The 16769-nt window shown below is 41.4% G+C and overlaps 1 protein-coding gene across 1 annotated transcript in view; it reads left to right on the forward strand.

Annotated features, from left to right (window-relative positions):
* Positions 1-8430: 8430 nt before the first annotated feature.
* LOC117508914 (D-beta-hydroxybutyrate dehydrogenase, mitochondrial-like) overlaps positions 8431-16769 on the forward strand; it is a 44763-nt gene continuing 36424 nt past the window's right edge. The window contains 3 exon segments of the mRNA XM_034168755.1: positions 8431-8685; positions 8897-9007; positions 9665-9806. Coding sequence (XP_034024646.1) covers positions 8473-8685; positions 8897-9007; positions 9665-9806 — 466 coding nt within the window. The 5' untranslated portion in view covers positions 8431-8472.

The raw sequence follows: 16769 nt of genomic DNA on the forward strand, positions 1-16769 counted from the left end.
GGAAACACTGGTATGGCTGTCTTTTGAAATTGTGAATAATTATTGTTTCTTCTCTGTTTTGTCTGTCTTTTAAAATGGACTACGAGTCTGGAATAAAGTTTGAATTGAATAAAATAACATCAGCAGGCAGGAGACTGCATTTATAGTAAACATGTTAAATAGTTTCTTTCAGATGTGCAATGGTGTGCAAAATGTTCAATATCCAAATACAAAATAGAATCAAATGACATTCACATTATCTTACAGAAAAATAAAGTTGTAATCAAAATTAAATACTTAAATAATAAATACAATACTTAAATAATCTCCAAAATGAACATAGAAATCCGCACCCGTCACTATGGGCGGGCCCTAGGGGGCAGTGCCCGCCCACTATGCTTGGGCCCGCCCCGGCCCACCCACCCAAGCCAGATCACAGTCACAGATCTCAAATAAATAAATAGATAAATCAAATCCTAATTTAATTTTATTGTACTTGCTTTGGGTTAAAACGGCCAGTGTTGCATAATCACTAAGACATTAAATATATTAAAACCGTGTGAGTTTGTTGGAAAGTTTGTCTACATATGTAATCACGTCAGTGTTGCCCAGCAACAATCAGTTACCGCGTTTATGGGGGGAAACGAAGTGTGAGTTTTTGCCAGCAGACAGCAGCTAGTTTTTGTGCTTTCCTAAATGTGGATATACGTAACTGGTTTAAAACCCCAACATCGGTAACTTCGGATAAACCAACACATGATGTTGTTGGCAAAGAAAACCCTGGACCCATTTCTACCTCCGTGGATCCTGTACTGACACAGGGTGGACAAAAGAGAGGACAGCGCTGGCACTCTACTCAAAGTAGGTCCAAATTTTTATTGCGTGTGTGTGTGTCAGAGGCGATTGCTCTAAGACTGCAAGGGAAGCTCAGCTTCTCCTAAATTGTCAAAAAATAAGTGATCAAATATATACTGTTGTGTGTACATGTCATTGACTAAATATGCGCTACAACGCGCTCATCTTTTGTTCAGAATCAGCTTCTTATCACTGGTAATGACGCGGCTTTCCTCTCACTCAAACCCGCAGCTTCACAGTGCTATAAACAGTGTGGACGCTGAGCGTCCACAGACTTCAATAGCGAAGCAAAGAGTGCAGCGAAACGAGACGAGTCATTGGATAAATGCTGGGCTTTGTCCCGCCCATCGGACGCTCAGCGTGTCTGGGGGTCTATGGGGCAGTGGGCTGGCCTCGGCTGGCCCGGACGCTTAGCTTCTGCATGATGATTGGATGATCTGTCTGAGGCTGAATCCCCTTTTCCGATCCGATCTTTTGGTGTAAACATCCGTAGGAGCATTTTTTTTTAATTTTCATTCTGTTCTGAGTTGAACCGGAGACTTTCCTAATCCTCTTAGCGGCATTTTCTTTGTTAAAAACGACTAGCGACAAATCGAGCTTCTATTTCTGGTTTTTTTTTTTTTTTTGTAGCTGCTTGTGTTTGGAGACTGACTTCTATCACCCTTTCTGACTTCTAGCGCAGTTTCTGTCCCTACCGAGCAGCGGGTGCTGCTGAGCTCCTCCACCGTCACAAAGCACTCACAGGCGGACAAACTTCACACTAGCCTCGCGCCAGTCCCAGCTAGCGAGCTAGCTAGGTAGCAAGCTGCACATAATGGCAGACAATTTGAATGTTGTGGACCGGATTTTGGCGAAGCCATTTGATAGTCTTCCTTACAAAGAAAAACTTAGAGTTAAACATCATTGCAGATCAACTCCTCAGATTAATTTGGTGCAAAAGGTGGGGAAAAGTAACAGGTCTTTTCAGCTGTCCTGGTATGACAAAGTGAGCTGGCTGACTGGAAGTGCTGTAACAAATAAAATGTACTGTTTCTTGAAAAGGAACGGAGGGTAGAATTTACGTATAAATAAACCGACACATTTTATGATGTAGGACGAAATTGAGCTTCCCTCCTTGAAGGACCAGCATCCACCACAGGTGTGTGTGTGTGTGTGTGTGTTGGCAACTGGTGCTATTGCGACTGCGACCCCTCTGTTGGTTGCTTTGAAATGCACCCGCCGTGTTTTTTTTTTTAGTTTGAGATGCTGCTTGTCAAACGTCATGTGCACACTCGGTGGTGGTGGTGGCGGTGTGTATGTGTGTGTGTTGGCAATTGGTAGCTACCCCTCTGTTGGTTGCTTTGAAATGCACCCGCCGTGGTGTTTTTTTGTTTGTTTAGTTCGAGATGCTGCGTGTGATCTAATACGTTATTTGTACGTGTGTGTGCGCGCGTGCGAACATGTGCGCGCGTGTTTGTTTGTGTGAGAGAGAGAGAGAGAGAGAGAGAGAGAGAGAGAGAGAGCGCGCTGGTCCGGTCATGCTTAATGTGATTATTGTGAGGGATTAGGGCTGCATGAATAGTGAAAATAAGCAAAAATAAGCTATTAATAGTGGTGCCCACCTGGTGGATTTCATAAGCCCCCCTTAAGACTAAGATCTGGCAACGGGACTGTAGAAATCCACCACATAGCAATTTGTGTGCATAGCAATGCACAAACATTGCACTGGGGGCTATTGCTTTAACTTTGGCCTGCAAACCATTGAGAGCTGAGCTTTTCCCCACCTTTTGCACCAAATTAATCTGAGGATGTGATCTGCCATGCTGTTTAACTCTAAGTTTTTCTTTGTAAGGAAGACTATCAAATGGCTTCACCAAAATCCGGTCCACAACATTCAAATTGTCTGCCATTGTGTGCAGCTTGCTACCTAGCTAGCTCGCTAGCTGGGACTGGCGCGAGGCTCGTGTGAAGTTTGTCCGCCTGTGAGAGCTTTGTGACGGTGGAGGAGCTCAGCAGCACCCGCTGCTCGGTAGGGACAGAAACTGCGATAGAAGTCATAAAGAGTGATAGAAGTCAGTCTCCAAACACAAGCAGCTACAAAAAAAACCACCAGAAATAGAAGCTCGATTTGTCGCCAGTCGTTTTTAACAAAGAAAATACCACTAAGAGGATTAGGAAAGTCTCCGGTTCAATTAAGAACAGAATGAAAACGCTCCCACGGATGTTTACACTAAAAGACCGCTGATTCGCTCATTTCGCTGTCAATCAAAAAGGGATTCAGCCTCAGACAGACCATCCAATCATCATTCAGAATCTGAGCGTCCGGGCCAGCCGAGGCCAGCCCACTGCCTCATAGACCCCTAGACACGCTGAGCGTCCGATGGGCGGGACAAAGCCCAGCATTTATCCAATGACTCGTCTCGTTTCGCTGCATGCTTTGTGTCGCTATTGAAGTCTGTTTAAAGCACTGTGAAGCTGCGGGTTTGAGTGAGAGGAAAGCGGCGTCGTTAAGCAGTGATAAGAAGCTGATTCTGAACAAATGTTGAGCGCACATTTACTCAGACATGTACACACAACAGTTTATATTTGATCACTTATTTTTTTGACATTTTTGGGGAAGCTGAGCTTCCCTTGCAGTCTTAGAGCAATCGCATCTGACTTTAAGACACCTAAAGCACTTTACACTAAACGAACGGAGCATTTCGCAAATAATGACAAAAATTGTAATATTGGACATGCAAACCTACCTTTGTCTTGTTTTTTCTCGTGTTCCTACTTCTTTTTTCTTTTCTCCGCTCCAGAGGGATAATTTCTTTTCTGAGACATGACTTTCACTCACTTCTTTCCTCACGATTAGTCATCGACCACCTGAACCAAGCGGTGCATCTAAATTTGCCCAACGGTGGCAGCAGCCAACAGGAGGTATCAATTAACCTAGTATTGGTATTTTGTCAAATGAATTAATTTTTTTCGGGTGTAACACAATTTCGTTTAAATTATTCAATATTATTTTAATTTCATGTATATATTTACTTTTTTTTATCACAACGTCTCGGTGCTCTCGGGGCCCCCTGGTGGCGTGGAGGCCCTAAGCGACTGCGTAGTTGGCGTATACCTTGGGCCGGCTCTGCCTGGAAAACTCGTGTATTTAGGCTACACCGTTGTAAGAGACTGACTAAGAGTAAAGAGTGATGACAGTATTTTTTAATTATTATTTGAACGTATAGACCCTCGGTCAAGTGATCTCCTGCATACCACACAGAGCCGGTGTTCTGTCGAGATGAGGTGCGCCAACTTTCGACACTCTGAGCTGTGACGTACCTTCGCGTTGTCCAATAGGAACGACACGTCGGGCCAAAACACGGAAGACTTGTGGCAGAAACCACTGATCTCTACAAAACATTAACGTGTGACAGGACTACTCATTTATAAGTAGTTTTCTGAAAAAAATCATTGGAAATGTTTTTTGTTGTTTGTTACCTCAAAATTTCTGATTACTGTTAAAAAAAAAGTTTAGAACACTTATAATTAAAATAGCTAAATAAATCAATAAATGTTCTTTAGAAACCTTTCATCTGTAAATTAAAACCACCCATTATTTCAGATTAGATAATTTCTTGTTTAACATAAGGAACCTTGGACATTTATTTTTAGACAAATAAAACATGGAAACTTGTACATTTTTTAAAGTCTGGTAAATTATTTATATCTCATTTCAACCAGAAAAACAAACACTAAATAAGTACAAATGTTTATTATAAATGCAACAGGAAATAATTTAACAATGACTGCAGTGTGATTGTAAAGTAGGATTTCTGTGACATAAACGTCATGATGTTTTTTTTAATATATAGTCATTTAAACTTGTAATTTTGCCAAAATATGTAATTGCCTTTAATGTTGTTATCAGGACAGAGTCATTTCTAAAATATGAATTTGTACACAATAAGTGGAGAGCTTCTAGCTGTGCAAATGTCTTTGGACTTTGATTCGTGGACATGATCTGTTCATTTATTGTTAAAATATAAAATGAAACAGCTTTTTAAAAAATAATAAAATAGTTGCTGTTTAAAGAGCCTTTTATTTAGAAGCAGGTGATGTTCTGGTGGATTCTCGGGACCAGATGAAGGTCTCTTCTGCAGTTTTGAACTGTGGTGGTGTTGCTGAAGACACTTTTGTCCTATTTTGTAGAGCAGAGATGTTTTCTTTCGACTGGACTTCGTGGTGTTCAGCTCATCAATGCAAGTTTGGTTGTCTGCACAGCAAATGTTCCTGATTGGGACAAATACAAATATATTTTTTTAAATATAAAGAAACACTAAACAGTTTATATATAAAAAAGGAAAAAAAAACAGCAAAAAAAAAAAAAAAAAGAGAAAAAAATGCCAGAAAAAACAAGTTATTTAAAGTTGAGCTTTTGTGGTGTCTGAAAAAAGCTGTAGCTTTATTTGGTAAAAATAAAAAAGACTGAACCATTTAGAAACTAGAAGCACTCAGAGAGTGCAACTGACACCATAACATCTACATGCCGTGGAATCATTGAACCTAAAAAAGTCTAACAATGATGTTTGCTCAGTAGTAAAAAAAGTTTCATCTGCTGTGACTGGATAGCATGTATCCTTAGCGCTTGGCATCACAGTTTATTGCAACTTGCACCTTTCCCAGAACCTACTGTCATCTGAGCACTGATATTGATATTGCATGTGCTTATAGACAAAAACAAATGAGACAAAATTCAATTTATTATTCAACTAAACTGCAAATATATGAATTTTTTAACATTTATGAAACACTTCTCTAAACAAGGCCATAGGGTCACTGACCCTAAAGAGATTCCCTCCTTGGCACAGTGATCTATTTCTTTTTGTCTCTTTCTCTAAAATTGTATATAATAATCATTAGATTATTAATATATAAACAAAAATAAATGTAAGAAATATTAAAATTTGAAAACAAATGCACCCGAACGTGATGACAGCTGCAACTGCTTAATGCTAACTTTTAACATTGAAAATGGCATAGACATGCTAACGCATTAGCATCGGGATCCGGCTCATGATCTGGATCACCACTAAAATTTAATCACTTGTTCCTCTTGTCATTTCCAACCACTCCACAAAATTTCATCAAAATCCGTTCAAACCTTTTTGAGTTATCCTGCTAACAAACAGACAGACAAACAAACAAACGCGACCGAAAACATAACCTCGTTGGCAGAGATAATTAAAGTGTTCACTCAGATCAACTGTGCTAAAAAGCTAAGCTAACGTTAGCTGATCATTAAACCTTCACAGCAGTGCAGAAACATCACGTTTTACTTTTATTTTATCCTCATCTCGATAAAGCTGCAGAACTAACCTCCGTTGGGCAAACTGGGACTTCGCATATATCCAAAAAGTGGGAGATTTCGGACTGAGTGGGTCTGCTCCATCCCCCCGGATGCCTGCCTCGGTCTGCCCAGGAATGATGCCTGAAGGCCGGCTTCTCCGTGCGGGTCGGCCCGCTGTCGCGGTTCGATCGATATCCCACCAAGTCGTCAGTCCTCCCTTGGTCAGCGTCACTTTGAAAAGTAGCTGAAAAAAAAGCTCCTCCCAGCAGGGTGATGGGAGAATCGTTCTACTGCTGTTTTTTAAAGTTTTTTTGTGGTTCAGGCCACCCAAATTCAAGATGGCGATCGCTGAACTTTTTTCAGGTTGTGGAAACAGCCAGAGTGCGACGTGGCCGCAATCTCTGCCCCCTTACCGCTTCCGAAGCGACGCGTCTGACATCACGACGCGTTGGAAACGCACCGGCCTGGAGTAGCGTTAAAGTGTCGTGCTTAAGCTTGCAGTGTGAAAGGCCCTTGACACTGCTTGAATAATTTGAGCTTGCCCTCTACCGCACTGACAAGTGCAACCCTCAACCTATCAAATCGCTTGAACATAGACACACACCATATCTGTTTGTTTTAAAATTAATTACTTTAGTTAATTAATTTGGTTTATTTGTTAAATACGTGATATTATTGAATAACTAATATTTTGCTATATTTTCCAATATTTCTTTTTCTTTTTTTATTTTTAGATAACTTTAACATCCAAGGGGGCGAGGTTGATGACGTGAGGGGGCATCGCCCCCAAACGCCCCCTTGTGGCGCCGGGTCTGTCTCATTGGCGACAAATGTGAAATATTGTGCCCATCATATCTGTGATACCACGGGCAGGTGCACCTCTTTGTGGTCTCATGCGCAGTAATGTGTCGTAGCACATGTCAGAGGTTCGGAACTGAACAGATCTCACCGCTGTAATATACATATTATTACTTAATCATCTAAACTCCGTAGGAGGTATGACATGGAACTGTACCGCCAGGCCATGACAACATTATTAAACATGAAACTCACCGCCGGCACAGAAGCAGGATTGTTTTACAGCACAGCGTGGACAGGAGCCAGGGACCACAGCCTGTGGTAAAAAGCCTCTCACCCGGCTGCTGTGTGCTGCAAACAACCATGGCAAAAATAAATCCCATGTGATAATCCAACCACCTTTGCGGTGTACAGAGTTGCGTTGTGCTGCTGAAGTGAGCAAAAAAAAAAAAAAGAAAAAAAGAAAGAAATTAAAGCTTGCTAGAAAGGCTGCGTCTGATGAATGGTGGGAAAGCTTGGACCACTGCTTACAAACTTTCAGCAAAGGTTTCCAGTGGCTGACAGCAGCACGCACATGCAATTGCAGCAAAGATTAGCAATTAGCAAAGATAAGTCCAGTCCTATTACTTCCAGGGTCTTCAAATTTACAGGGAGCAGTCTTGGGACACAGACCTTGGACAAGTTCAAAGATGGGTAACCTTGACCTACTTTAAGATGTCAAAAGATGACATTCTGTTTCCTATTTTATGCTCATACGGCCGGAGGTATTTTAGCTTTAGCATTGCATTATTTTTTTTTTTTATTATTTTAGAGGGCCTATGGTTGGTATATTGGTGCTGGGTATTTGTCAAGGTTCGGGTTGTGGCACATTTCCATATTTTTATTGCACTTTATGTTTTCAGTTGTAAGCGATGTGGGGTATTATTTTATGAAAAAAGATAAATGTTAAAAAAAAAAATGAGTCAGCTGAGGTGGTTTGAACATCTGGTAAAGATGCCTCCTGGGCGCCTCCCCAGGGAGGTGTTCCAGGCTCATCCAACTGGGAGGAGACACCAGGGAAGACAGAGGACTAGGTGGAGGGATTATATTGCCACACTGGCCTGGGAACACCTCCGGATCCGCCAGTCGAATGTGGTTAATGTGGCCCGGGAAGTTTGGGGTCCCCGACTGGAGCTGTTGCCCTCCTGGATAAGCAGTTCAAGATGAGTGGTGAGTGATAAAATCCATCAAGGCTGATTCAGCTGAAGAGCACAAATTGAAATCGCAATAATTTTTTTCAGAAATATTGAAATATAAATGTTTGATCTGCAGCCTCATTCCTGTTGATTGCCACAGAGAAAGATACAAGGTCACCTGTGGTTAAAGGTTTTTGCTAATCAATGATTTTGTGAGAATTAGTAAAATTACTACTGTACCTTGAATGCACCATGTGGATTTTTGGGTGCCTTGAGCCAAAGGGTGTAGCTCAGTGAGGAATTTCAGGGGCGTGTTGTGGTGCAACAGCTGGAAAGTAAACAGAACATTGTGTCAAGATGGCCTCAGTAACAGCACTTAAAGTGACTCTTCTGGTGGTGTTTTCGGTTTTTCTCACCGTCCTGCTGGGTTTTGGGTTACTGGCTATACTGAACGCAACTACAAAGACTTTAGGTTTTCCCGAGTCAAGTGTGACGGCGTGCATAGTTGTGCTGTGTTTAGTTTTTGTTTTGTTTGTGGCACTGCCTCAGTTTCCAAGAGGGGAGGTCGAGGTAAGGTGGCAGTGGACTTTGATATGTTCACAAAAAATAATTATTCACAGTTTGTGAGTTTTATAGTTAATATTTTTCCATATGTCCTACATCCCATATGCGTTTTTGGTAAAATCTCATGTGTTGCTTCCTGCATTTAATGGTATTTAATTTACGTCTTGCACGGTTGTGATCATCTGTGTGCATGCTGTTCCCGTGCTGCTTTGTGCAGGTCAAAGGTACAGCTGTGTTTGTCACAGGCTGTGATAGTGGTTTTGGTCATGCACTCGCCAAACGTCTACACAAACTTGGCTTCACGGTGTTTGCTGCATGTCTTCTTAAGGTAAATATGCAACATCTACTTTTTGGTACAGTATAATAATTTATCTATGGTATTAGGATTTCAACAAGCTCACCAGGAGAGCTGGCTCTATCCTGGGGGTTGAGCTGGAGTCCATGGTTTGATTTGTCAGAGAGGAGGATGCTGAGGAAGCTGCTCAGCATCTTGGACAACACCTCCCATCCCCTACATGCCACATTGGCGTGCTGTCAGAGCACTTTCAGCCATAGACTGAAACCACCGAGGTGCACCACAGAATGGCACATGTGGTCTTTCCTACCAGTGGCAATCAGACTGTATAATTCCTCCCCCTTCTGCAGGATGAATACATAACAAACAGAGTTATGTGCAGTATTGTCAAAGATCATCCAGCCATTTTGCATAAATCTGTTGTACTTATTTAAAAAACAAAACAAAACACATTGTTCACTGTTAACCATTTCTGTACTCCAGCAAAATAATTTCCTTCGGGATAAATACAGTTGATCTCATCTTAACAGTTACTGCAGTAATAAACATGAGCACAGTTATTGCAAGGCAAATTCATTTGGCTTGTTGCATCTTTTGCTGCAGGGCCCCCGTTTTGTAGATTAGTACAACGTGTGCTGTCAACAGAATCAAATACGTAAAAGTTTTATTTATCTATTTATTTTGTTGCAGGATAAAGGCGGAGAAGGTGCAAAGCAGCTGGATGAATTTAATTCAGATCGCATGAAGGTGATCCAGCTGGACGTCTGCAGTGAGGAGCAGGTAAACCAGGCTGTGAAGTTTATCAAAGACAACCTAGAAGACCTGGAGAGAGGTAATTTCAATTCAATTTATTTCATTTATACAGCACCAAATCACAACAAAGTTGCCTCAAAGCTCCTCACAATAGTAAGGTCTAAGCTTACCAACCCTTAAAGCACACAGGCGACAGTGATAAGGGAAAAACTCCTGCTGACGATGTTAAGGAAAAAACCTCAAGCAAACCAGACTCAGAGGAGTGACCCACTGCGTAGACCATTCTAACAATTACAAGATTTTTCCAAAGTTTTTACCAAGCTGAAGAAACAGGAACCAGAAACCAGAACAGCATCAAAAACAAAGTTCATGATTGAGATGAGCATGCAGTCATTGGCACTACTGGTAGGGGGTCGTCCAGTGCCCTAGTGGCACTGGACGACCCCCTACCAGTACCTATCACCGGGAGTGACATGTTTAGCCGCATGTTCTCCTTGAATTGCTGGCTGTCTGAGTGGTGTCCAAAAAATGAGGTGGGCTTCATAGATAATTGGCAAAGCTTCTGGGGAAAACCTGGTCTTGTTAGGAGAGACGGCATCCATCCCACTTTGGATGGAGCAGCTCTCATTTCTAGAAATCTGGCCAATTTTCTTAAATCCTCCAAACCGTGACTATCCAGGGTTGGGACCAGGAAGCAGAGTTGTAGTCTTACACACCTCTCTGCAGCTTCTCTCCCCCTGCCATCCCCTCATTACCCCATCCCCGTAGAGACGGTGCCTGCTCCCAGACCACCAGTAACCAGCAAAAATCTATTTAAGCATAAAAATTCAAAAATAAAAAATAATATAGCACCTTCAACTGCACCACAGACTAAAACAGTTAAATGTGGTCTATTAAACATTAGGTCTCTCTCTTCTAAGTCCCTGTTGGTAAATGATATAATAATTGATCAACATATTGATTTATTCTGCCTTACAGAAACCTGGTTACAGCAGGATGAATATGTTAGTTTAAATGAGTCAACACCCCCGAGTCACACTAACTGTCAGAATGCTCGTAGCACGGGCCGGGGCGGAGGATTAGCAGCAATCTTCCATTCCAGCTTATTAATTAATCAAAAACCCAGACAGAGCTTTAATTCATTTGAAAGCTTGACTCTTAGTCTTGTCCATCCAAATTGGAAGTCCCAAAAACCAGTTTTATTTGTTATTATCTATTGTCCACCTGGTCGTTACTGTGAGTTTCTCTGTGAATTTTCAGACCTTTTGTCTGACTTAGTGCTTAGCTCAGATAAGATAATTATAGTGGGCGATTTTAACATCCACACAGATGCTGAGAATGACAGCCTCCACACTGCATTTAATCTATTATTAGACTCTATTGGCTTTGCTCAAAATGTAAATGAGTCCACCCACCACTTTAATCATATCTTAGATCTTGTTCTGACTTATGGTATGGAAATTGAAGACTTAACAGTATTCCCTGAAAACTCCCTTCTGTCTGATCATTTCTTAATAACATTTACATTTACTCTGATGGACTACCCAGCAGTGGGGAATAAGTTTCATTACACTAGAAGTCTTTCAGAAAGCGCTGTAACTAGGTTTAAGGATATGATTCCTTCTTTATGTTCTCTAATGCCATATACCAACACAGTGCAGAGTAGCTACCTAAACTCTGTAAGTGAGATAGAGTATCTCGTCAATAGTTTTACATCCTCATTGAAGACAACTTTGGATGCTGTAGCTCCTCTGAAAAAGAGAGCTTTAAATCAGAAGTGCCTGACTCCGTGGTATAACTCACAAACTCGTAGCTTAAAGCAGATAACCCGTAAGTTGGAGAGGAAATGGCGTCTCACTAATTTAGAAGATCTTCACTTAGCCTGGAAAAAGAGTCTGTTGCTCTATAAAAAAGCCCTCCGTAAAGCTAGGACATCTTTCTACTCATCACTAATTGAAGAAAATAAGAACAACCCCAGATTTCTTTTCAGCACTGTAGCCAGGCTGACAAAGAGTCAGAGCTCTATTGAGCCGAGTATTCCATTAACTTTAACTAGTAATGACTTCATGACTTTCTTTGCTATCAAAATTTTAACTATTAGAGAAAAAATTACTCATAACCATCCCAAAGACGTATCGTTATCTTTGGCTGCTTTCAGTGATGCCGGTATTTGGTTAGACTCTTTCTCTCCGATTGTTCTGTCTGAGTTATTTTCATTAGTTACTTCATCCAAACCGTCAACATGTTTATTAGACCCCATTCCTACCAGGCTGCTCAAGGAAGCCCTACCATTATTTAATGCTTCGATCTTAAATATGATCAATCTATCTTTGTTAGTTGGCTATGTACCACAGGCTTTTAAGGTGGCAGTAATTAAACCATTACTTAAAAGCCATCACTTGACCCAGCTATCTTAGCTAATTATAGGCCAATCTCCAACCTTCTTTTTCTCTCAAAAATTCTTGAAAGGGTAGTTGTAAAACAGCTAACTGATCATCTGCAGAGGAATGGTCTATTTGAAGAGTTTCAGTCAGGTTTTAGAATTCATCATAGTACAGAAACAGCATTAGTGAAGGTTACAAATGATCTTCTTATGGCCTCGGACAGTGGACTCATCTCTGTGCTTGTTCTGTTAGACCTCAGTGCTACTTTTGATACTGTTGATCATAAAATTTTATTACAGAGATTAGAGCATGCCATAGGTATCAAAGGCACTGCGCTGCGGTGGTTTGAATCATATTTGTCTAATAGATTACAATTTGTTCATGTAAATGGGGAATCTTCTTCACAGACTAAAATTAATTATGGAGCTCCACAAGGTTCTGTGCTAGGACCAATTTTATTCACTTTATACATGCTTCCCTTAGGCAGTATTATTAGACGGTATTGCTTAAATTTTCATTGTTACGCAGATGATACCCAGCTTTATCTATCCATGAAGCCAGAGGACACACACCAATTAGCTAAACTGCAGGATTGTCTTACAGACATAAAGACATGGATGACCTCTAATTTCCTGCTTTTAAACTCAGATAAAACTGAAGTTATTGTACTTGGCCCCACAAATCTTAGAAACATGGTGTCTAATCAGATCCTTACTCTGGATGGCATTACCCTGACCTCTAGTAATACTGTGAGAAATCTTGGAGTCATTTTTGATCAGGATATGTCATTCAAAGCGCATATTAAACAAATATGTAGGACTGCTTTTTTGCATTTACACAATATCTTTAAAATTAGAAAGGTCTTGTCTCAGAGTGATGCTGAAAAACTAATTCATGCATTTATTTCCTCTAGGCTGGACTATTGTAATTCATTATTATCAGGTTGTCCTAAAAGTTCCCTAAAAAGCCTTCAGTTAATTCAAAATGCTGCAGCTAGAGTACTAACGGGGACTAGAAGGAGAGAGCATATCTCACCCATATTGGCCTCTCTTCATTGGCTTCCTGTTAATTCTAGAATAGAATTTAAAATTCTTCTTCTTACTTCTAAGGTTTTGAATAATCAGGTCCCATCTTATCTTAGGGACCTCGTAGTACCATATCACCCCAATAGAGCGCTTCGCTCTCAGACTGCAGGCTTACTTGTAGTTCCTAGGGTTTGTAAGAGTAGAATGGGAGGCAGAGCCTTCAGCTTTCAGGCTCCTCTCCTGTCGAACCAGCTCCCAATTCAGATCAGGGAGACAGACACCCTCTCTACTTTTAAGATTAGGCTTAAAACTTTCCTTTTTGCTAAAGCTTATAGTTAGGGTTGGATCAGATGACCCTGAACCATCCCTTAGTTATGCTGCTATAGACTTAGACTGCTGGGGGGTTCCCATGATGCACTGTTTCTTTTTATTCACCTCTTTTTGCTCTGTATGCACCACTCTGCATTTAATCATTAGTTATTGATCTCTGCTCCCCTCCACAGCATGTCTTTTTCCTGGTTCTCTCCCTCAGCCCCAACCAGTCCCAGCAGCAGACTGCCCCTCCCTGAGCCTGGTTCTGCTGGAGGTTTCTTCCTGTTAAAAGGGAGTTTTTCCTTCCCACTGTCGCCAAGTGCTTGCTCATAGGGGGTCGTTTTGACCATTGGGGTTTTTCTGTAATTATTGTATGGCTTTTGCCTTACAATCTAAAGCACCTTGGGGCAACTGTTTGTTGTGATTTGGCGCTATATAAATTAAATTGATTTTATTTTGATTTGATTTAGTGTGCAGAGCCAGTGTCTATCCATCACATCCTCAATGAGCCACAGTAGAAGCTGTGCCCATTTTAAGAGTACATTCCAAAAGCAGACTGCAGTATGCTGCTCCAGCTTCAACCAAGGCAACTCGTAGTCAGTCCAGCTCCCTGTGGTGCACAGCTATCAGTCTTGCACCATGTCATCAGTGCCTTGGACAGAGAGAAAAAGAACACAATCAGTCAGCCAGAAATAACTGCACCTAAGGTATGCGTCCACCAGCAGAAAATCAACAACGAAGCAGAGAGAATACGATCACTGGCAGCTAGCCCTATAAGCTTCACTAACAAAACCAGACTTTAGATGAAAGAGGCTGAGACCTGTTCCATTGCCAATAAGATGAGTTAAAGGGATAGGAAGCATAGTTCCATATTATACCAATGTGCTAGCCATACAAGAGGGTGAATAGATGCATCTTAAGTCTGGACTTGAATGTCTCTGCAGAATCTGATTGTTTTATCTCCACAGGGAGAGCATTCCACAAAACAGGGGCAGAATAAGAGGAGACTCTGTGGTCTGCACACTTTTTAATCACAGTTGGGACATAAAGTAGTCCTGCACCCTGAGAACGCAGAGCCTGGGTCAGTACAGAGGGTGTAATTAGGTCAGCCAAATTTGTGAATAATTTTATAGGTTAGTAACAGAACCTTAAAATATGACTTCAGAGACAGGAGGCCAGTGAAGAGATGCCAAATTTGGTGTAATGTGGTTGAACTTTTTGCTTCTTGTCAAAACTCTGGCAGCAGCATTTTGAACAATTGGAGACCACTAATGCTGGACTGCGGTAAACCAGAGAATAAAACATTGCAGTAGTCCAGTCTAGAAGAAACAAAGGTATGGATCGGAGTCTCTGCATCAGCCATAGACAGGATAGGACAAATCTTCACTATTTTTGAAGGTGGAAGAAAGCAGTCTTTGTGGAGTCTCTAATGGTTAGGTCAAAGGACAACAAAGGATCAAAAATTATCCCAAGGTTCCTCACTTTGTCAGTGTGATGTAAGACGCATGAGCCTAGGTTAAGCATTCACTGGTCAAACTTAAGCCGATGTCTCGCTGGACCAGGGACCATCATTTCGGTCTTGTCTGAGTTTAAAAGTAAGAAATTGCTGGTCATCTAGCTTTTCAGTGACGCAAGGAAATCCACTAATGACTTTGTGTTTGCGATTGCCAGCTTCTATTGGCCTTAGACGGACCTCTGTGTAATGTCTGAATCCATTGCAAGCAGATGCTCATTTACCGCTTTAGTATAATGATGATAGTGCCGTAGAATGATGCGTTCTAAAAACTGACTGTAGTGGCTCAAAGAGATTATTCTCAGTAAGGTGGTCCGCGAGTTGCTGTGAAACCACTTTTTCAAGAATTTTAGAACAAAATGATAGGTTTGATATCGGCCTATAATTTTTCAGTAAAATAGGGTCAAGGTTAGGTTTCTTAAGTAATGGCTTAATCAGATTTGAAACATTTAGGAACAGATCTCGAGGTTAGTGACAGATTAATAATTTCTAATACAGTAGACCCAAGAGTAGCTCAGGTTTGTTAACCAGTGGTGGGCACAGATAACCAAAAAAATAACTTAGATAACAGATAATCAGATAACTGAAAAGTTATCTTTGATAAAGATACGAGGGCTGTCAATAAAGTAACGGTCCTTTTTATTTTTTTCAAAAACTATATGGATTTCATTCATATGTTTTTACGTCAGACATGCTTGAACCCTCGTGCGCATGCGTGAGTTTTTCCACGCCTGTCGGTGACGTCATTCGCCTGTGAGCACTCGTTGTGGGAGGAGTCGTCCAGCCCCTCGTCGGAATTCCTTTGTCTGAGAAGTTGCTGAGAGACTGGCGCGTTGTTTGATCAAAATTTTTTCTAAACCTGTGAGACACATCGAAGTGGACACGGTTCGAAAAATTAAGCTGGTTTTCAGTGAAAATTTTAACAGCTGATGAGAGATTTTGAGGTGATTCTGTCACTTTAAGGACTTTTCACGGTGCGAGACGTCGTGCAGCGCTCTCAGGCAGCGTCATCAGCCTGTTTCAAGCTGAAAACCTCCACATTTCAGGCTCTATTGATCCAGGACGTCGTGAGAGAACAGAGAAGTTTCAGAAGAAGTCGGTTTCAGCATTTTATCCGGATATTCCACTGTTAAAGGAGATTTTTTTTAATGAAAGACGTGCGGACGGATCCGCGCGTCGGGACGCAGCCGACGCGGTGCGGCGGCACAGGAAAAACACCTTAGAGTCAGAGCTAAACATAAACCTGGTGCTCTGTATACACAACTGATTAGAATATTTTTAGATGTTTCATGTACAATTTCCACTGTCACAATTTCTATGACATCATCTATAATTGTCAGTTCTTCTACAATTTTACATGTCAGATCTGTTTTTATGTACAAATCAATTTTATTTATATAGCGCCAAATCACAACAAACAGTTGCCCCAAGGCATTTTATATTGTAAGGCAAAGCCATACAATAATTACAGAAAAACCTTAACGGTCAAAACGACCCCCTGTGAGCAAGCACTTGGCGACAGTGGGAAAGAAAAACTCCCTTTTGACAGGAAGAAACCTCCAGCAGAACCAGGCTCGGGGGGGGGGGCAGTCTTCTGCTGGGACTGGTTGGGGCTGAGGGAGAGAACCAGGAAAAAGACATGCTGTGGAGGGGAGCAGAGATCAATCACTAATGATTAAATACAGAGTGGTGCATACAGAGCAAAAAGAGAAAGAAACACACAGTGCATCATGGGAACCCCCTAGCAGTCTGTCTATAGCAGCATAACTAAGGGATGGTTCAGGGTCACCTGATCCAGCCCTAACTAT

Source organism: Thalassophryne amazonica, chromosome 1 (assembly GCF_902500255.1).
Source record: "Thalassophryne amazonica chromosome 1, fThaAma1.1, whole genome shotgun sequence".
Taxonomy (NCBI): domain Eukaryota; kingdom Metazoa; phylum Chordata; class Actinopteri; order Batrachoidiformes; family Batrachoididae; genus Thalassophryne; species Thalassophryne amazonica.